Genomic DNA, 22,329 nt, shown 5'->3' with positions numbered 1-22,329 from the left:
TTGGTCAAAGCTACTCAGAGTTGGAAAGATGCCTGAGAAGTTTTGAGCAGGTAGAGGATCTCTGACCGTCTCTACATCAACGGTTCGAGTTAAGCAGTTGAAAAATAACTGGCATGGCAACTAATAAAAACTAAATGTGATTTCAAATAAATATGCTTTATCAGTCTTTATCAATGTGCATCTTCTGAATTTGACATTGCATTTATTGATTATAAATATATAAATCTGGTTGTGTATTTAAATCACATTGGGTTTATTAGAACCATTACATAAATGTCTTATCCGTTTCATTTGTTTGACTAACATACTTGCATCGCATTAAGCTTATTAGTTTGTTTATGTTAAATCTGTGTAATCAAACTGAAGGGAAATGTAGCATGATGTTAAAACACAAATCTTAAATAAGGCCTAAATATTTCTGACCGTATAATAAATGTATTTTAATTACTACATCTTTTTTTCACTTTTGTCTTTATTTGATTCTGCACTGAAATGAAAGATTGACCTATTATTTATAATAAGGTATTATTTGTACTTTTGTTTCTTTTTTATGGGTGTAAGTGTGTAAGGAATTTAACAGATATAAATCAGATTAATTATATAAAAATTGCTTTCAACTTACTGTAAAATATTTCCAAACTAATATAGACTATACAGAGAGACACCTTTGAAAATAATTTGACAACCAAAAAACTTGACTTTCCTGTAATAAAGTGACATATTGTGCATGGAAGGCAAATATTTGTCCTTGTCCGGTAGAGACGATGCACAAGAAGAAACCGTTTTATTTTCATAGACATTGACAAACGCTATGGAGGCAGACAGAGGAGGGTTAGAGCCTGAAGTGTATAACATTGACATCGCAGACAAGTCGGGAGAAGAGAACATAAACAGAAGAGATCATAACGGAGTGCTTACATGAGCTGGCAGCTTCAGGATTAGATACAGGGGTCAAATACCAAACCATTAGCACATCAGAAGGATTTAGTATCCATAACTAAACAAAACAAATGGTAAAAAGCAAATGGGCGGCACACAACATTTTTTTTTTTTTTAAATCAACAAGAATGGAAAAACAAATAAGTGTGCATTAGCTTGTAAAGCATATTTCCCTGAGCAAAAGGGTCTATTAGCATAGGTACATATCAAACTCCCCTTGAGCTTCACTCAGAGCTTCAAAAGTGCAGGTTCTTACGGGGAGATACCACAGTCATTCCTACACTAAGACCATCCTGCTGTTCACATGTTTCAGTTACATCAATCACATGTTCTATTTATAAAGCACTTTTAACATTGCTCAGCCATAAGTTAAAAAAAAAGGAGGCCAATTTACTATAAACTGCTGCTGACATTTTTTGCTGTAGTTTTGTTGTGCACATATCTTCCAGGCAGGTATTGGTTTCTTTTCATTTTAATAGTGCAAGGTACTACATCTCGAAGCATGGATCAATACAAAGTCTACTCGTGTGGTAGATTTGAGAGTCCAACTAGGAACTTTTGAAATTCTAGGTAAGCAACTGCAGACACCACACATGGCTCCGGCTTGCATTTTAAAACATATGACCATAGTCTTCCAAGTAATACAATTGTGTTAACGTAGCCTCCGGAAAGTAGGCCGCACATACCACCCGACCATTACCCAGAAGACATTTCAAATCACATCAGCAGGTAGCACCTACCAGACACTGCAACTGTGATCAAAACAATAACTTCATTGAACCAAAGCAGGTTCGTGCATATCATTGTCAAATAACAGTTACTTTCAGCCAATTGAAACAAGCACAGTGTCTTACGATGTATGTTCAGTCAATTTCTATATAACCGTAGCACATTAAAGGGTCAATTCACCCAAATCACAAGAAAAACTTACTTTCCGTTTAAGTGCCTGTAATATGTAGCCATCCACCGTAAGAGTTCTGCTGCCACCACAGTACAATGCATGTGAATTCAATTTTATTTCCACAGCCCTCACTGTTTACATGGCAGTTCTATCACCTCCGCCAGAAGTTTGCAGGATTAGTCAAAGAGTTATATAGATGTATTTGCATGAACTCCAGGAAATCTATTTTTGAAGATTCACCACTGTCGACCTTTTGAGTCAAACCTTAGTCATATCATCACAAATTAATGACATTTAAAAATATTTAGGCCAGATGGGAATGCAAGTTTTAAGGTGAAACAGCATATAAGTGGGGGCTCGCTTCAGCTTTGGCTCTTGTGCTCTTGTAAAAATATACTTTTCAAATCTTTGAACTGAAAACCAAGAGAACTGAGGCTCTGAGTCCCATTCACCGATAATTGCACTGGGGTAACAGCAGGAATGTCAAAGTTAGACTTCTTAATATAGCAGCAAATAAAACCTAAACCGTATTCTTGGCTGGCTATTATTCTTATAATTAAGTTCAACAGACCATGTAAGTAATACAGTGTAAACTGGATGATGAAAAACTTGTCATGCCACATTTGACCAAACTTTCCCACAAAGACAGGTGCATACAAATGTTCAGTAGTTTGGGCATCGACGAGCAGGAGTAGTGCAGCCTCATCTATGTGGTCTGAAACAACGCACCCCACCATTTGCATTGTGATAACAAACATGCTGAGCAGCTCTGATCATGACGACTAGCAGGAGCTTTTGAAAAATACTTTCGTTGAAACTCAATCGTTAAATAGAGGTACCGCATTTTATGACAAAACATCTTCTTAAATACAAAGCATCGTTTGTTCGTGTTGGGGGGGTCAATAAGAGCAGCAGAAATAAGACTTCAAAAATATGACTGAATGCATCAAAGCTCAACGTCACTTGTTTGCTTTTTTTTTTTTAAATCATCCTTAACGAAATAAGGACAAGAAGCATTTCTTAACTTTACAGAAGAAATACATTTTTTACAGCTTTTTGCCAAGATAAATAACTTTGGGTAAGTTTTACATTTCAATTTCTTGTAAGTAATAAGGACAATGTGTGATCCTTATCGTGTTTTTATGGGACTGGCAAATAGTGCACCGGCCCTCAGTCCCCATCAGACCCACCTCAGCCCCCACCCTCTGAGACCCTCTAGTCGTCCACAGTGATGTTGCGGAACAGGTAGGCCATGGACTCGCCATTGTGGATGCGGCGGATGGCCTCGGCCAGAATCATGCTGACGTCCACAGTCTTGATTTTGGGACACTGGAGCTTCTGCACTTCATGAGGTACGGTGTTGGTCACCACCACCTGAGGACCCGGCAAACACAGACATGTTCTCAGACTTAGTGAGGCAGTTTCTATTGAAGAGCAGTAGAGCGCCGCAGTTTCTCATCAGGTGGATTTTTATAAAGACGTAACTACCAACAGCAGAAGAAGGGGAAGAATTTGATAGGGAATGAAAATTTACACGTGAAACATTTGAGCTAAATTGAGCAAAGCCATGTCAACACAGGAAGTCGGACAAACTGGGACCGTGAGTCATATGTCAATCGGACTTTAATCCTAGAAGGGATACATGTGGTTGGAAACAACAAGTTTAGCTATGCTCACCTCATCGATGGCAGATTCCTCTATGAGGCGTGGAGCATCAGCAGACAATAAACCATGTGTGGCCATGATATATATTTTATAGGCTCCTCTCTCTTTCAGGATCTCCGCAGCGGCAACAAAGTCTCCTACATCGTCTATAATGTCATCCTGGAAAGATAAAAAAAACAAAAACAAACATAAATGGGAGGTAAAGGGAGGTCAAGTTTTGTTTGATCATGGGAGGATCCCATCAACAACAATGTAATTATATAACATTAAATCACTGAGGCCACATGTACCAAAAAACAGTGTTATCAAGTTATTGGACCCATTCAATGAAGGCTTTTAAACAGCAAACTATCCTGCTTATGAATTTAACTTTTTATGTGTGAGAGAAAGAAACTGTTCTTAACCATTTCAAATAATACATTTTTATGGAATGAAAATGCATTTAAAAAAAAATAATATCTAAGTATACACTTGTAACTTATACTATACCTCACATAGGGCATTTAAAGTTTTGGCAGATGAGAGAGTTTTAACACTTTAATTAACTATTTAAAATTTTTGTACTGTGAAAGAATTATAATTACAAAATCAGTTTTCCGTAATTACGAGGTTGTTAGAACAGCTGTAACTGACGGCTTGAAAACAACGAAAGCGCATACACAATTCTTCAGCAATGTGTTTGCAGCCTCTTACCACAATGATGGCAATTCTGCCTCCCACGTCTCCGACTACAGTGATGGGAGGTTTCTCCTTGGCCATCATCACTGAAAAGGAAAGCACAAATGGTTACCTGTGAGGCCACACGACGGAGGTTATGTTTACCACATGTCCTCTGATGAAAAAAGGAATCTCAGTAGATTGGGTAAAATGGGTTGAGAAAATGTTTTGCAATTTAGGCAAATTGACACCCCAAAATGATAGGGCTGTTACTGAAACTGACATAATTAATTTGTAGAAATTTGGTAAGAAGCAACACAATGCTTGATTAAATTTCCAAAGCGAAATCAAAAGACAGCATATTTCCCCCCATTCTACCCCACCTACCCAAAGAAGATTAAACAGAAATGCTTAATAGTACAGCACATGCCATGCAAAAAAAAAGAAAAGAAATTCTAATGATGGGGTTTTCTGCCCAGGATACCCAATCAGTATAACTGCCTGGACACACACAACCTCAGGCCTGGGCCGCAGCAGGCACGTGGCAGCAGTCTGCATATGAACCAATAAGCACCAGACAGTGTTATTTCACACGGGACAACAGAGGCCGACAAGCGCTGATGGCGCTCTCTTCATACACAGTTGCCAATGTTCTGGGGTCAGTCCTCAGTCGAACATCACTGCTGCCAGCAGCTACTTTTACATGCACACAATAATCGGATGACATCTCGCATGCCAATCACATGAGACGCAACTGCTGCACACGACAAAGAATATATGAATGGGTCATTAAAAAACAGGGCAGCTTCACAATTTCTCTTTTAAGATAAATTGCACTACAAACCGTGTTAATTGAGGCATCAAAATAAACCTGGGATATGATGACAATTTTTACTAAATAACCCAGTTTAATGGCTGCATTTTGAGTATTGGTGTGCATGTAAATGTGGCAATTCAAAACGGGATAAGGAAACAAACGTCTGGTGAACAATCAGCCAGCAATGCCGATCAGGAAGGGGAAAGTATAAAGACATGGAGAAAGGAGGCGCATGCCTTGCAGAACACTTTGCTGAATACCGTGATTCCCACGGTATCAGAAAACCTGTCAGTGTCACATTCAGACGTCTAAAACAACAGAAGCCACGCTGTTCACGCTTCACAGCGTTGTGTCGTCTTTGCATCTTGATGAGATACTGGAACAACAAGCTGCCTGAGAAATGTCTGGTCAAAGATCTTTAAAAGTTATGTAAGATTTCTTCAATTTGTCCAGGAAAACAAAATGAATTTGATATATTAATGGATTCATTGGAAAACTCAATCAGGTTGAGAGTGCATTCCAGGAGCTAATGCTATATAAATACAAAGTGTATTACTGCACGAAATATCATTGACGATAGAATAAGTTCTGTTTTACCACTGAGGTAGAAAACTATCTCTTATATTTGTCCTGTGTGACTTCTATACTACACACCAACCCTTCCATTCATAACATTGCTGCTTCCCTTCATTAAATGTTACGTTTCAAAAGCATGCTTCGTTGTTATCATCACATGCAGTTATGACCAAATGTTAATCAGGTGCAGGTTCAATATGGATGCACCATGTGTTGATTGGCAAGATGAGTCCAGATATACAAGTGGGAAAAATGATTCAAACCAAAAACAAAAAAGGGTTTGGCATGGTTTTGGTTTGATTTATGGATTTCAAAATAAAATCAGAACACAACAAAGAGGGTTTTGGCCATCTTGTAGAACTAGCTGTCTGGAATCTTAGAAAGGTGCGGTGAACGTGAGCGTTGCTTATTTCAAATCAAACATGCCATGCAAATAGCACTGGGTATGAAGCACACTGTGGCTGGTTGGCCTGGAAATGTTTTTGTGTCAATAATAATCAGTTGGTGCAATTTATTTTTTTACAAACGACCCCTCCTGAATCCAGACTGTATTTTCACAAGATGCAGCACCCTTTATCTAGACATGCATGAACTGAGGAACCATTAGAGGAGGAATCATTTTGTAGTCAGATGTAAGTTAAGTTTATGGCCGTACTTGGGAGCTCTATGCCAGGGAACGGGGCTTGTTGTTTGCCTGCTATTACCAACAAATAAACACCACGTTAACACAAATGCACAAGTATTTGACATGACAAACACATGACGCCAAGACTTGGAAAATCCTCTTGTGATGGCAACAAAGAAATTTTAAAAAGTCACATTGACAGATCAGACTTGTGTTAACATTTAAAACAAAGTCGTTTATGGTTGAAGCATTTTGAGAGTTCTTGTTCCAAAGGAGGATTTTTTAAGCCGAGGGTAACAATAAAACACAAGTAAGAATAGAATTACTTTTGACCAAATAATAAAGTGAACACTGAACGCAAATACTGTGGAGTCATTTGCCAATGACACAGTCATTTGATATTTTCTCCAACTGAATCATTTACTGTACATGGCCTTACCAGAAATTAACACTGTGGAAAACTATACGCCAGAGGTATGTTAGTATTAAAAAACCAAAAAAACACAACACTTTTTTTGAATCAAGGGATGTGCCAAGAAACAGGCAAGGGAATATGGATCTATTATTATTGAGCACGTCACTCTTTGTAAGTTATGAGTTGCAGCTTGCTGAAGATGCAGCATGAGTAGAAGTAGTTTATCTGTGGAATTAAAACATGCAGTAACACAAAAATCTGTTTCTTGGAGTATGGTTGATGGTATGAGAGAGAAACGGCAGAATCGGCTCTAAACAGGATTGCACAATGTAAGACCTGTGTTAAGCTGTAGCGCAGAATGTATTGTGTGGATGCACTGAAGCATAGAGATAATACACGAAAAAGCACCGAAGAATTAAACTAGCAACATTTGTTACAGGCAGAAAGCTATCATTAGGCAGTAGTTCTATATATTTAGAAATTAAGACGGGCGCGCTTACAAGGTAGCTCCAGTCCGGTGTGACCAGTGGTGTTGCGTACGCACGGTGGCGAGTGTCTTCCGTCGGCCATGTCGGACTCGGAACACTGCGCCTCGCCGTGAATCACAGCCAGACCCAAACGCAGGCGCTCTGCGTAGGACTGAGCCCTGGAAGGAGAAAACAAACGTGGGGGATGAAAGGTGGACACCAGGACTATGTCTCCTCTTATTACATTACATAGAGCTTCAACAACCTTATTATCTACGTAAAAATGTGCATGGTTGAACAGTTCTGCCTTAATATAATTAGACACAATCTGTGTTGTTGTTTTTTTCCATCAGTTACCTTTTCGCAGCTGCTGGGGACTTTGCCACAATGATGGCATTTCGGTAATCGGGAATCTGACAGGGTGAAGGAAAACAGATTGATTGATTGATTGATTGATTTAGTGTGTATGTGGGGCTGCCGACACCTATACTCAAACACATGCAATAGACATTTCGGTAGGATTATCACCTCCTCTTGGATGTACTGAATCAAAAACGGGGAGGCACGCAGGTTGTCCACTGGAAAGCTGAAGAAGCCTTGGATCTCCTTCTGATGCAAGTCCATGGTGATGATGTGTGTTAACCCTTTGGGGTAGAAAACAGACGAACCGCTCAACATGGTTTGTCTCATAATCAACACAGGCGTTTTACTGTCTTTTATCTATGGACATGAAATCGCTGCATTTACCTGCTTTAGCCAACATTGACGCCAACAACTTGCTCACGATCGAGCCCCTCTTTCTCATCTTGCACTGCTTGCTGTAGGGGAAGTAGGGAATGACTCCGATGATGTTCTTTGCGCAGGACGTCTTCAGGGCGTAGGCCATAACCAGCAGCTCCATGATGGCCGTGTTGACATCTCTGCATGTGGCAGAGACATGGGCGAGAACAGAAACACATTGACGATCGACGGTAGGAACCTTTCAAACATCCCGTTGCAGTGCGAACGCCGCCTCTTTCTAACACTCACCGTGGTATTGTCTGGATGATGAAGATAGTTTGTCCACGAACAGACTCTTTTACGTCCACTCTCGTCTCTGTACAGTGGGAGAAAAAAATTGATTAATTTCATTTAAAAAAATGTCAATAATTCCATGCGCTCACTTTTAAGTTTGCAAATTTCTTGACGCCTCACATTGAATTTGCAACAACCATCAATTCTGATTATGTCCATACTCAAACACTCATTAACCAACCCAGGGATGCAACTTCAACTCAAGCGTACACATTAAGCCAATCGGGTATGGGTCACAACTAGATGCTGATCAGATCTGCAGGTTCATTCAGGTTGAAGCGTCCCAGGTCTAGCTATAGGAACATGTCAGTTATTCATCCATCCATCCATTCATTCATTCTGTCATGCCACAATATTCTCCTGACCTCTGTTAGATTCCTGAAAGACCACAGACTTGCCCAGCTCGACTCCCAGTCGCCTGAGAAACAAGGGAGCAGAATTACAGCCAACAGGTTTCTCCTCAGCGACAGTAGCAGTCGCATAATGACACACAATCACAATACACCAATCACAGGCCACTGTCCGCTGCAGTGATCGGCGCTACATCGCATTGGGAGCGAGGCGCCGCTCTTTAAATAGTCTTTGACACACACACACACACACACACACACTAGCCAGGTGTCATTCACAAGTTCACATGCAAGCAACGCTCGGCCCTGTGCGGGGGGACGACTCGGTTCACATTAACGAAGCAGTCACCATAGTGATCAGCACAACGAGAAGCTTACTCCGTTATCTGCTTGGCCAGTTCCGTGCACGCCGCGGACGAGTTGGCCGAGAAGACACGGTAGCCGCTCTTGGCCACGTTCATCGCGGCGCTCCCGGCGCGACGGCCACCGACTGCGACTGCGGCTTCTGCACCTGCCGGCCACCGACCGCCACGTCCGTAGCCCCGCGCTCCGCGTGCGACGTCGTCGTCGCTAGCTAGCCCAAGCTAGCACAGCCCGCCGCGAAGCTAGCCCTGGGTTCGGTTTTTTTCTTCTCCTTTTTGAGCTGATTGGACACGACAGGACCTGGAGTGTGCCGACACGACCTCGACTGCCGGGCAGACACTTCCACTACGACTGGGTCGGGGCGGCACCGAGTGTGGTCGCGCGTCTCGAGTTCGTGGCCCGCCGGTGCTTCGTAGCAGTGCCCCGTCCGGAGCCTGGCCTGGAAGTGGCGCTGTCACGTGACCTGCGGAAATGACGCGTCGTTTCCTCGCCGCCGCGTCACGCAGGTTTAAAGACACAAGGCGCGGTCCACAAAATCACGCTGTCTGTGGACTCCACCCCTTCTCTGCGGCTGTCGCGCGGGGTAACTTCAGTTTTTTTAAACGCAGCATGTTCTTCTTCTTCTTCTTGCCGGGGGGTAAATCACCATGGCAACTGATGCTGGACGGATGATCTGCTCCCGAGCAGGTTGAGTTCGAGATGAGAGATCAAAGCCTGCGGTCACCAGTCCGACCACTGGCCATTATAAGATCAATTGAAAACCACAGTCATCATCGTTCTTACAGGATCCCCGACTGGGACAAGAGAGCTTTCGAACGATGCACCAACACACGCAGTGCCAGTCAAGATCAGTAACCTTACTGATAATAAGTGAATAAGTGCAATAAGATGGCATTGATGCAGAAAAATTTAAAACGCATCAGTTTTCACAATATAACGTGAACCTGCACTTCATGAAGGACATTGGAAACACATATAATTCATTTGTGTTACCAACTGAAGTCATTTTCTTAAGTTGGTGAGTAATAATCTTTTTTCAGTCTAAGAGGGATTTTGATCAGGTGCACGGGGCTACTGCAGTACTAAGTTGGAAAGATATTCACAGATTCACACTTTCCGGATCAATAACTAACAAACGAAGCGTTGTTTAAACGCAAGCGCAGCCTCCTCCCAATCAATCTTCGCTGAAGAGTGACAATGTCATTTTAATGCCTAAAAGGTCACCCCTTTTAGAGTTCAGGTTTTTTTTTGTTCTACCCCATTTCGTTTTACAATGGAAACACTTGAATATCAGAAATACATAAAACAACTAATAATTTTTTGGAGTGATGACGATATGCAAGTTTTATTTAGGAGGTGAAGAAGACATACAAGTTTGATGAGGATAAAGTGGAAAAACATAATACAATATCTACAAATAAATCTTAAAAAGATATGGCAATGTAGAAAACATCTGGATGACGCAGTTGGTGTAGAGTTTTTTATTGACCACCAGATGGCGAAGAGGAGCAAAGTGCCAAAGGCTTCGAGGCACCAGACACCAATCTGCATCTGCATTAGAAATGAATTGACCACGTGCAAATATTACTGGCCCTTTTTAAAAATGCAAGAGTCGTCTTAGAGGTCACTATTTGAAAGAGAGTGTTTGTCCTTGCTGGAGGGAAGGCTTTAAAAATAATTTAAGAGGGTCTCCAGGGACCACTACACCACTGGTTTCTGCAAACTCAAAAGCTGCGTGGAACTCTTTCAATTTTGACAGCAGATAATTTGGCAATACATTCACTGTGCGGCTATGTTGAAAGCTTTTCTGCAAACAAATTTTGCCAGTTTTGTTTGATCGATAAGCAAGAAATTCAGTCGCTGTTTGATGAAGACAATGTTGTAAAACGCAACAGGGGAACTATGAGCAACATGTTAGGTTTTGCAATCCAAGCTCACCTGGTGTTAAAGGAAACTCTTGTTTGAACAGTCTGCAATATTTCCATGTAACAGAAAATACATGTGTGGACATAATGCACGATGTACTGGAAGGCATGGCTCCTTTGGAAGTGAAGCTGCTGTTGCGTCACTTCATTTATGAAGAGAAGCTTTTCACGTTAGAGCAACTAAATGACAGAATTGCTGGTTTTGACTATGGTTACATGAATGACAAAAATAAACCAAGTGCCATTATCAATTTGAGATCTTCTGAAAATGCTGTGAGGCAAACTGCCTCCCAAATGTGGTGTCTCTTGCAAGTTTTACCCTTTTTAGTGGGAGATTTCATTAATAGGGAAGACCAGCTTTGGAATCTGTTCATTTTGTTGAGGGAAATCTGCAGCATCATTTTTGCACCTGTTGTCAGTGTTGGGCTTGCTGTGTTTCTTAAGCAGCTTATCATAGATCACCATACGCTTTACAAGAGGTTGTTTTGCCGAAATCTAATTCCGAAGCACCATTTTATGGTACATTATCCAAGAATGCTTTGTTTGTTTCGACCTCTTTCTCAGTTGTGGTGTATGAGATTTGAGGCAAAGCATAATCCAATGAAAAGGCAAGCACATGTGGTATGCAATTTCAAAAATATTGCCAAAACTCTTGCTTATAAACATCAGGTTCAACAAATGTACAATTTCAAGCTTGGTGACCCGTTTTGTAAAAAATACAATGTCGACAATGCCTTTCCTATGAACATTGGTGCTTTAAAGAAAGCTGTCGTTATACTTGAGGGACTAAAGTCAGCCCTACACAGATTTCACAATGAGTAGCATCATTTATGTTACACATTCGCTGACTGTAAATGGCCAGACATACTGAATCTGTGCTGACACAGCATCAAGGGGAGCACTTATTTGGAGAGATCATTCATGTTCTACCCCAGGGTGAGGCATTCCTCTTTCTTATTAGAGTACTTGAAGTTAAGTACTTTGATGAGCATTTCTATGCATATGTTGTGCAAAAGACTAAAGACTTTGAAATGATCAATTTAGATGATGTTGCAGATGTTAGACCTCTTTGCATAATGTCAAATTTCAGCACTGAAGAACTCTATCTCAATCTGAGGTATAAGATTTTGTAGGTGTGCTTCTGTCGATGGTTATTGATGTCATGTTCAGAATTCAATAACATGAATTTTTGTACTTGTGTTATATATATTGTATTACAAATTAATTTATTGCATGTGAAGTTTTGAAAAAAATGCTTTTTAAAAGGGTTTAATATGAAATCTTAAATAAATGACTGATGAATATATTCTTGGTTTTCATTATTTTTAAATTAAAGAAAACATTACAAATTAATTTACACACAATTAACACTTTTAAGTGTTTATCTGGTTTACACATGTTTTACACATAATGTGTAAAACTTACACAATTATGTGTTAAGCTGCGTAACACAGCTGTTGTGTAAAATGGTTTACACATTTGCTGTGTTGACTTCAACACAACATGTGTTGTCCCTGAGCACACTCAGTAGATGTGTTGAAATTCAACACATGTTGTGTCATTTTTAACATATCACTTCTTAGTGTGTGGGTCATACAACACCTTTCACTCAGGTAGCCTGCAACCTACAACTGTCTCCACTTATAGCTACGGTAGCACCTCTGGGTCAAACTTAGAAACTTTTGCGGACACCTGTTTATTTTGACAGTCAAAATGAGCCTGTGTTCTTTTATTTTTATTAGGAATTATTCGGTGATGATGAAAGTGCGTAGAACTTTTAGTCGTTGTGTGAGAGTTTAGAACTGTTGTTGCATGTGGGCCTACAAGTTCTGCATTCAGGGGTTGAATTGGGCCGTGCCAAGTCAGAAAAAGAAAACAGGATTCATTGGTTGAACTTAAGGTATTGTTCATCAGACATAATCGAATGCATACATCAGCAAATGAAACTGTACATGATACCACACCCTCCATTGACATTCAGACGAGTTGCTTTGCTCCGTGGTCAGTTTTAAAATTTCTGATTTGACTTGAGCACACACACACACACACACACACACTGTCTCTTGGTCCGTGCTATTTGATCAGAAAGAGATTGCTGGACATTAATCAAGTGTTTCTTGCTAATTTTTATATACAAAAAAAGGGAAAGCATGAGGTGACACCATTGGTTGTTTACATTGAACTCTGAGAAGATGACTAGTGAGAAATTTGATTTATTGAGCTTGTGGTCTCAATCGCCAGCTGCAAGTCTCGTTCAATACAGCGTGATGTTAATGTTGTAAATTTTGTTCCCATTTAGAGTAAAATAGACAATACAGCGCAATCTGCAGAGGGCGTGGCCGCTGTGATTCACAGTTGGTACACAGTCAACTGCCAGTCTCTCAGTACAAAGGAGAGAACTACGTGTCTGAGGACCGTGACCTTTATTGCGAGCGCCTGAGAAGCAATGTCACTCCAACCGTCCACTAGATGTCATCACTCATTAGCCCTTTATCTATGGAGTAGATTTATGTCTTTGGGAGCAATGAGATCATGAGATCTGTTTTCCTTCTGGGGAGAGTGGGTTAAAGGTGTAACATTGTTCATATGTACCAGACTCTCAGTGTGGGTGTGGACAGCAGAAATAATCATGAGGTATTTTAAAAATGTATCTGGGTTCTTCCGTAGAAGCACACAACCAGCAAGAGCAGAGCATGTTGATCTACATTCATTGACCAAGTCGTCTCGATTGTCCGATCCACAACAACCTACAGCGACAACCAGCTGGTTTGATCTTTCACAAACCTGTAGTTTGGGGAAGTTTAATACGTGGACTCTGATCTGATTGTTTTGTTGGCAGAGCCTGAGATGAACGTGAATGATATTCAACCTTTCACCGAATTAAAATATTTGCAATGTGATGAATTGGTATAATCACTGGCTATAACTCTGCTATACTGCTGCTGGGAAAGTAATACGGCTGCTTGAGAGGTTTATTTTGCTGTTATTTCTATTTTGTTTCGCTATGTCTGGGGTGGTTGTTTTCTTTAAATCTGAGAAATACTAGACATGTCCATCTTAAGCACAGATTTTTCTATCACCAACTTTATTGTCAAAGGAATTCTCTTAAGGTCTCTGTCAATGTTTAACATGGGTGCTTTCGTCGCTGGCACCTGTACTGTACATTGCACCTCCACAGTAAGGCAGTAAAATATCACCTCAGTTGTCGCTTTTGTTTTCGATATCAGGCGTCTTTTCACTGCTTTTCTTGTGTGTGCTTGCCTTTCACAGTTCACTCACACCTCCCTGGATAATTGGCCCTCTTCGCCGGGCCCTTTATGAAACTTGAACAAGAACCAGAAGAATAAGAAGGAGTGACAAATAACCCGGTGATGACTCCGGCACAACCAAGGTGGAAAATGTATGTTTGAAAGAGTGAGCGGGTTTCTTCAGGTGCGCATGTGTGCATGTGAGGAAAAGGGTAAAGTAATGGAAGTTGGATTGAAAACACACTGATATAATCTGTATAATCTGACACACCAAAAATGAATAGACACCTGTCCTACTTGCGTGACTGACGTCATGCTTCATGATTTTCAGTCAGACGAAAATGTGTGTGTGTAACATTTACATCAGCAGGGCTTTGTGAGAAATTCAATGTCATTACAGGTTAATCTCCTAGATAAACTGGAGTGTGCTCCTTTATCTTATTTTAACATCATAATCTTACATTGCATCCATGCTCACACATGTGCATGTGTCACATATCTGACTCTCTCATGAAGGATTTGTTTCCTATCTCATCATGCTTTCATCAAACACCACTTACGGAGGTGAGGTGGGAAGAGGGGGAAAGAAAGAGAGAGAGAGAGAGAGAGAGAGAGAGAGAGGTGGAGTGGGGAGTGTGTAAAAAAGACTCAGAGGCTCCTCCTCATTCGCTGACTGAATTTCTTGTGTTTTTTTTTCAGCCTGTTCTTCACTCACGATCTCGCTCAGCAGAGATCCAGTGGTGGAGAGCAAAGATTCTCACTGGCAAGTGGCGGAAAAGGGAAACCGATTCCTCTTTCTCTCTCATCGGGAAGCGGGGGGGGGGGGGGGTGTAAATATAGTGTTTGATTTGGGGGAAAGAGTTACTCTCCTCGGCCCTGCACTCTGCACGTGCTCAGCTCTGCCCAACTGTGTTCTCAGATGGAGAAGATGCAGGGAGAGGGAGAGGTGGATCACCTGGCGCAACCGAGCCCACTGACTGACAGGGAGAAGGTGGTCATCCAGGAGTCCTGGACGAAAGTCTACCAGAACTGTGACGACACTGGAGTGACCATACTCGTCAGGTATCATCTTTCTGTAGTTTCACTCTCCTGTGAATCTCCTTTGAATTGTTTTGTTTTTGTTTTGCTGGGAGGATATTCGTAATAGTGGAGCAGAAAAGGTAAAGGTCGAGAGGTGGAAAACACATTTTGTTTCACATTCGCCACCTTTTTATCTTGTTTGTGTATCTAATTAACTGCGGCTTGTTTTTGCTTCATCTGCTGAAGAGCAGTTGCATGTCACAGGAAACGGCATGCATAGTAACTAATTCCTTTTTAAGGACTTTTCATCTCTGTTCTCATTTTCCCTGCAACTTTAATGGGTTCACGCACGATAAGGTCAAATTAGCATTTTCCCTTTTTTCTCACACTTTCTCCTCACTAATATAATTGCACCTGCTAGAGCCAGAAGGCCTACTGATGCTTTTCTGTCACTCACAACCTACTTTTCCCATTGGCCTTACAAAGATATATTCATTCGAATCAACCGATGCCAGAGTTCAGACTATGGCATTATACTCCGAACGCAGTCAGTGCTAAACTTTAACGATCTTGTTGACTTTACTAGTTTCAGATATGCTCAGTCAGTTATATTGCCTCTCATTCTTTTTTCTCAATCCTACTCCTCAAAGAGGAGAGGCAAAGAATAAACATCACAATCCATCCATCAGGCATCTTTGGCCCTGAAGAGGCGCCCTCCCTTACCAGGAAGGCAATGTTTTGAATGCCTTTAACCTCACGGCAGCATGACTCCATCACCATCAATCATATATTTAGAACATCCCTTAGAACGACTTCTATCACATTGTTTTGCATCACCGTTATAATGGTATGTGATTTTTTTTTTTACATTTTCATTTGTCTCTTGCATCTAATTATTATGAGAATCTCGTTTGCGGATTCCTACACTGGTTATCGTCGCTGTTGTCATCGGCTCTTTAATGTTTCCATTGAAATCCAAAAATCTGAAACTGCTGCAATTCAACCACCTGCAGGGATTCAGCAAATGTTGGTGTGAAGGCTTTGACGATCTTTCATGTGTGACGACACTCACTGCATGTCAGACCAAGTCTCCTTAATCCTTTGTGATTGCAGGGGGGAAAGTTGAGAAGGAGGTTGCCAAAAAACGCAAATCGTTATCTACATTTAGAATCACCATCGGTAAATTGTTTTATTTATTTTTTTCATAGAGAACTGAATATAAGGATTTAGGCTGCACATAAAAGCATTGTATCGCTCATCTTTCCTTCTTAAATAATTATTTTACTGAATCCCCCCTTACTTTCTATCACCACATTCCTTCACAAAGACCCAATGACCTTGAAGAATGTCAGGAATGGAGACTGATCGATAAAGCATAACCATGTTAAATTTCCATTTTGTCAGTAAGAGCCGGTCCTGTCATTCGCTAAACCGCAGCTTGTACTTGAAATCCCCTGTCTTTGGGGAAACTGATAAGATCCAAGTGTAGCAAATTATAGCAGGCTGTCTATGAAATTAAAAACTTTCTTTGAGTCCGGCTCTTCGGTTACTCTTTAAGAACAGATAAGGGAGGATTAAGAATCCAGTGATCATATGAAATAATAATGAGGCTATTTATATGCAACCACAGGTCATGCAGTTACAAGAGAGAAAGATTAAACGGCGCCATTCCTCGTTAGTTTGCAGTGAAACTAGGAATACTTTGCTTTAGCACTTGCAGAGGCCATCCACCAGGTGCTGGGAGGTAAAGGCATAACCTTCCATCCACCATGCACTTTTTTAGACCTTTAACTTCACACCTAACAGAAAACACATGCTTCCTTGTTTGTGTTAGTTGTTGCAGAGACAGAGGGAGATGGGACATCAAGATTAGATAGCCAGCAACCAGATGCATTGGCCCTCTTCCCAGACCGTGGGAGGGGGTGAGTTGTTAGGTTCCTCTTTGCTAATTCTCCACGATACCTCTGAGGGTCAAATATTTAAAGAAAACGTCTTTTGAACTCATCATTTGATTTCAGAGGGAGCACGGAGAGAGATGTGCGAGGAAATGTCCAAATCTAGACCCGAAAATCGAACAAAAACTTGAAAGAACCAAAACGTGAAACATTAGCTGTCTTTGCAGTAATAATAATTGTAACCTGAACCACAAAGCAAAGGGAAAGGTGAGCTCGTGGTAGCCTGAGTAGGCAGTGTCAATCTTTGCTGTTTTTTATCACGCCCTCTCTAAGTAGAACATTTCACCTTTTGTTAGAAATTGTGAAATCATGCAGGATCATGGTTTCTTTTCTGTGGAAGGACGAGTGTTGAGTGACAAAAGGTTTCATTGTTGTTTGGTTGTAGAAAAAAGACAACGGATATTATCTTGCACAAACTAATGTGTTCTTTTGTATCAGAGCCAAAGCTGTTATGAAACAGAATTCCTCCCAGGCACTATCAGGTGAAACATCTGTCATGGAAATTGTATCTGATCCTGAAAGATGTAGAGGTTTTCGACAAAAAAAACCCCATACAAATAAGAGCTCAGCAAATCAGCAAAGTTGTTAACATGATTGTTCCTGTTACTGGATGATCTACCTACTCTTTTAGATCTAAGGCATGTACTTATTCTGTCATTTTGCATGGTGTCTTCTTTGCAGCTGGATGTTCACTTTCCAAATTTGTTTAAAGGTGACATATTATGCTCATATTCAGGTTCATACTTTTAATTTGGGTGACCACTTGAAAAGGTTTACATGCTCTAATGTTCAGAAAAGGCATCAGTGTTCTCATACTGCCCATTCCTGCAGCTCCTCTTTTCACCCTCTGTCTAAAACGCCTGGATTTATTTTATAAACCCCAGTCTGTAGGAAATATCACGCCCCTTCACCAGAGAAGGGGAGATTGTCCGATTTCAGACCCCAAAAGAGTCCAACTGTGATATCACAGTGGGAGAGAAATCTGAAACAGTTGTTCATATATATATATATGCATATATACATATATATATATATGTGTATGTGTATATATATATATATATATATATATATATATATATATATATATATATATATATGTATATATATATATATATATATAGAATACACACCATACAAAGCAAATATATATAGGGAAATGCAGCTCTCTCATGTTAGTGCTGCTGGTGTTTACTTATGGTATTTTGCCAGCTGAAAAAAAAAAAAGAAGAACATTGGTTCGCAGGATGGAGCTGGTGCAGGCAGGCTGAAGGGCGTTGAGATTAGCGGAGCTTCACAGCAGCTGCTCACACTCGTATCTCTCATTTGACAGAAACTGTCCTCCTTCACAGGCTGTTTGTGAACTTCCCCTCGTCCAAGCAGTATTTCAGCCAGTTCAAGCACATCGAGGAGGCGGAGGAGCTGCAGCGGAGCGCCCAGCTCCGGAAGCACGCTCGCAGAGTCATGGATGCCATCAACACACTGGTGGAGAGTCTGGACAACTCCGACAAGGTGGCTTCAGTGCTGAAGCTGGTGGGCAAGGCCCACGCACTCCGACACAAGGTGGAGCCTGTGTACTTCAAGGTAAAGAGTGTGAGAATTAAAGACAGAAGTGACACATATGCGCGCACACAAACACACACACAAACACACCCACTTGCACATTAGCTCTAAAGGTTACACTCTAATATTACAAGATATATTTTGGTATAATAATTTTGGGTGGAAGAGAGGGAAGCACCACAGCCTCGAAGCTGTAACATCTGTCAGACAAGTATTAATGCTGCAAGTCATAGCACTTTTCAAGCCATCATTTCATATTAAAGAAATCATGATTCTCTAATTGGCTGCCAAAACACATAATAGTCGAGGAACAATATGCTATTCAGACCGTTGGCTTATGAATAGGCAGAACTGCAAAACTGCAGAATGTATAATAACCTAGAGGTCTTGATGAGAGGGAAAGAAAATCTATTCCCATTTCCTATGATAAAGTATAATAATAATAATAATAACTCCTTGTGATATTTACAGACTGTATATTATCATTGATGACGTACTGTGCATTCAGGTCTTCTATTTGCTGATAATGATAAAACAAGGGGTTAGACATCATGATCGACAGCTGACATTGACTCTCGGACCTCAACACTCTTCACGATCACTAACTACTGTGCAGACTCCAAATGATGTCGTCAGCGTAATATGGCAGGAGGAAGTGTAGACACGTAAGTCCTGCTTGACATGCAGTCACTGGTACGGACACGAGTCAGCCTTCTTGTCGGGGAAAAATCTGTGCTGACTGTTAGAATGTTTAGTCTTCAGCGAGGTCGGGTCGCCCTTTGCCCTGGATCTGCTGTCTCTGAGCGTCATAGTCTCAGATACTATGTAGCCATTCTGTCTGTTTAATGACGACATTATTCTGAGAGCAAAATACGCCCACAGTGAGTGAGATAGGGAGGTTTTTGGGGACATCACGCACTCGAGCAATTTTTGGGAAATCTCCTCAATATTGAGCTCTTGTGATATATAATTCTGCTTAAGACATCCACGGTCCCCGTCTTTCTGATTCAACTGCATCCATTTTTCCAATACACTTCTCATCTAAGAAATGAATGGCAAGAAAACAAATAAGCATGTTTGCCAGATGGAACTTCCCTGGCCTTGTAATTAACTGGTGAATTTTGTTTGTGTCTTGTCCAGATCCTGAGTGGTGTGATACTGGAAGTTCTGGGAGAGGCGTTCCCAGAGGTCATGACACCAGAGGTTGCTGCGGCGTGGACCAAACTCTTGGCTACGATCTGCTGTGGTATCACAGCCATCTATGAGGAAGTGGGCTGGAATAAGCTCTCAACTTCAACCGGGTGAAGCATTTAGTCTGGTTTTATTGGACCATGCGCACAGAGAGACTTCTATTATTATTTTTTTTCTTTAAGTTGGCCAGAGCCTAATTAAATAGGGGAGTCAAGTCAATGTAATCTGGGAATGCAGTTTGATGTAATCTAAGACAATAACGGGCTTTGGAACATACCCCTTACTTTTTACTCTTGTAAAGGACCAAACCATTTAAAGGAGGGAGCAAAGTGGAAGAAAATGCAAACGAAAAAAGGTTGATTCAAAGGTCACATTTGACTTGGATGTGCCTTCTACTGAATGTGTCAATCTAGAAAACTGCCATGTGCTGTAAATACCATTATTTTCAAATATCGTGTTGTTTTTCCCTGATGTTTCCTTTTCATGAGTCTGCACTTGTGTCCACCTTGTAAGATATGAATAAGACCGAGACATTTTTACATTTTTAACAGTTAATTGTGACGATTGTACTTTTCCCCACCATTATGACTCAACTTTGTATCTGTATTCAACAACATTTTAAAAATAAAACTATACAAAGAAAATCATGTGACGTCACGGCGATACCGCAAAGCCTTTTACACCTGTACCTGCTTTAATCTGATTCCCCTGCATGTCTACTCACGGACATGTTAAAAAAATTAGACCTTCCTTTTCCCTATTGCTCCCTTATTCTCTGCTTGAGTCAGCAGTGATAAGTGTAAGTGGCTCAGCTGAAAGTCTGTATTTATACCCCCATTTATCCCACCATGCTCTCTCTTTTCATATGATATTGTCGGAGCACTGCACTTGGCCTGCAGGGATGTCATTAGAGGGCCCGGTATATTTAGAAGCAGTCTCGTGATAGCTACGACAACAATTCAGCATTTCCTAAGGTAAGTTAGCGCACAATAACAGTGAAATAGTATTATCCAGAGATACAGTCATTTGATTGGTAGGTGTTTATCCTTACTGTAAACGCACGCAGAGAAGATGCCAAAATTATGACTCAAAAAAGGGCCCTCTATCCAAAATGATCCACTTTTCCTCAGCAATAAAGACAATGTCCAGGTTGATTTGGTGTGTTGTGTTAGAAAAATAAGGGTTATTTTCAGGAGAGAAACACACAGCATGCTTTGTTTACCTCCTGGTCCTGCTTGCGAGATCTAGCCCCCCCCCTCCTTGATCCTATCTAATCCTCTGAGCTAATCTCCTCAATCATAAGTGAGAGCCAAGACGAAAGACGGGAATAGTCAGATTGCTACACCGCAATTCACGATTCAAGCCTTCCAATGGGAGGGGAAGTCTGCGTGCTCTGAACCGGCAGCAGTCCCAAGGCAGGAGTTCCCTGGGGCAGCACCATGTGCACCACAATGGTGGTCCTCACCACCATCGCTCTCATCCTGCGGCAGAGGTTCTCCAACAAAATCCGACCGTGAGTACGATCGTGCACTGTCTTCTGATGTTTAGCATGTTTAAGTTTGGACTGCATTTTACAAGGCACGACAAAGAATTCAACAGCCTAATGCTTGAACATTACATCTACCGTATATATTACTTTCACTCTATCTAAACACAGGCACACACACACATTTGTACAAACACAGTCACTGCATGTTGGCTTCACGTGTGGGAGAGCGAGGGAGGCAGGGAGAAACTAATCTGCATCATTGATTTGAAATCACTCCTGTGATTATTTTAAGATTTGCCTTGAGCAACAGTGTGCGGATTAAGGGGCGAGCTACATAACAACAGAGTATTCCAGCTTTTTTTTGTTTTTAATGGAGAGATGAGGGAAGGCGAAAGCATCAGCGCTCCCATAGATTCCAAGGCTGCTAATTGACTCAAAGTGCAATCTTGTCAGCCCTGCATTGCCACTCACACAGCAATGGCAAACAGTGCCACATGGCTACAGCACCACGGAGCATGGCAACAAGAGGGCTGTGTTTTATTGGGGCGGTGTAGTCTGCGGGGCTGTCCCCTCACAGCATGAAGGTTCTGGGTTTGCGTCCCAAATCGAACCAACCAGGGCCTTTCTGTGTGGAGTTTGCATGTTTTTTCCCCGGTTCTCTTCCTCCCACAGTCGAAAGACATGCAGATTGGGGTTAGGTTAATTGGAGACTCTAAAGTGACCGTAGATGTGAATGTGAGAGTGAACCATTGTTTGTCTATGTATGTTGGCCCTGCGATACGTTTGTCCATGGTGTGCCCCGCCTCTCGGCCAATGTCGGCTGGGATTGGCCCCAGACCCCCCCCCCCCCCCGCGACCCTCAATCGATAACCAAAAGGGTGCGATGATTATAAATATGTAGGATTTAATATTCAGTATGATGTTCTATATCCCCCCTCACAGGCAGAAAGAGGCTATTGAGACAGATGTGCCATACATGAAGGGCAACGGAACCTAAAAATGACAACAATCTGCATCACAGGGTAAGGAAACACAGACAAATCAAGTCAATGAGAATACATTATGCAATTCACCACAGAGGCCTTAAAGGGA

The 22,329-nt window shown here is 41.3% G+C and overlaps 2 protein-coding genes across 5 annotated transcripts; one reads left to right on the top strand and one right to left on the bottom strand.

The window, feature by feature from the left end:
- Nucleotides 1-767: 767 nt before the first annotated feature.
- prpsap1 (phosphoribosyl pyrophosphate synthetase-associated protein 1) lies at nucleotides 768-9,346 on the bottom strand. 3 transcript variants are annotated; one of them, XM_035615056.2, is made up of 11 exons: nucleotides 8,865-9,342; nucleotides 8,502-8,554; nucleotides 8,092-8,158; nucleotides 7,810-7,982; nucleotides 7,591-7,706; nucleotides 7,420-7,475; nucleotides 7,096-7,241; nucleotides 6,211-6,252; nucleotides 4,199-4,269; nucleotides 3,518-3,664; nucleotides 768-3,214 (listed from the first exon to the last, which is right to left on the bottom strand). In XM_035615056.2, the coding sequence occupies exons 1-11, from the start codon at nucleotides 8,945-8,947 to the stop codon at nucleotides 3,056-3,058; spliced, it is 1,113 nt and encodes a 370-aa protein (XP_035470949.1). In that variant the 5' UTR covers nucleotides 8,948-9,342; the 3' UTR covers nucleotides 768-3,055. The 3 variants fall into 3 exon arrangements, with proteins under 3 accessions (XP_035470949.1, XP_035470951.1, XP_035470950.1); XM_035615058.2 differs by lacking the exon at nucleotides 8,502-8,554 and having other exon boundaries at nucleotides 8,865-9,346; XM_035615057.2 differs by lacking the exon at nucleotides 6,211-6,252 and having other exon boundaries at nucleotides 8,865-9,333.
- A 506-nt stretch (nucleotides 9,347-9,852) lies between these two features.
- On the top strand, nucleotides 9,853-20,395 carry LOC118288693 (cytoglobin-1). 2 transcript variants are annotated; one of them, XM_035615060.1, is made up of 6 exons: nucleotides 9,853-9,867; nucleotides 14,045-14,174; nucleotides 14,722-14,785; nucleotides 14,942-15,084; nucleotides 18,347-18,578; nucleotides 19,698-20,395. In XM_035615060.1, the coding sequence occupies exons 2-6, from the start codon at nucleotides 14,146-14,148 to the stop codon at nucleotides 19,860-19,862; spliced, it is 633 nt and encodes a 210-aa protein (XP_035470953.1). In that variant the 5' UTR covers nucleotides 9,853-9,867; nucleotides 14,045-14,145; the 3' UTR covers nucleotides 19,863-20,395. The 2 variants fall into 2 exon arrangements, with proteins under 2 accessions (XP_035470953.1, XP_035470954.1); XM_035615061.2 differs by lacking the exon at nucleotides 9,853-9,867 and having other exon boundaries at nucleotides 14,011-14,165.
- The last annotated feature ends 1,934 nt before the right edge of the window (nucleotides 20,396-22,329 follow it).

Source organism: Scophthalmus maximus, chromosome 17, assembly GCF_022379125.1.
Source record: "Scophthalmus maximus strain ysfricsl-2021 chromosome 17, ASM2237912v1, whole genome shotgun sequence".
Lineage (NCBI taxonomy): Eukaryota > Metazoa > Chordata > Actinopteri > Pleuronectiformes > Scophthalmidae > Scophthalmus > Scophthalmus maximus.
Note: the sequence above shows the minus strand (reverse complement) of the source record. Positions and strands in the feature narration are given on the sequence as shown.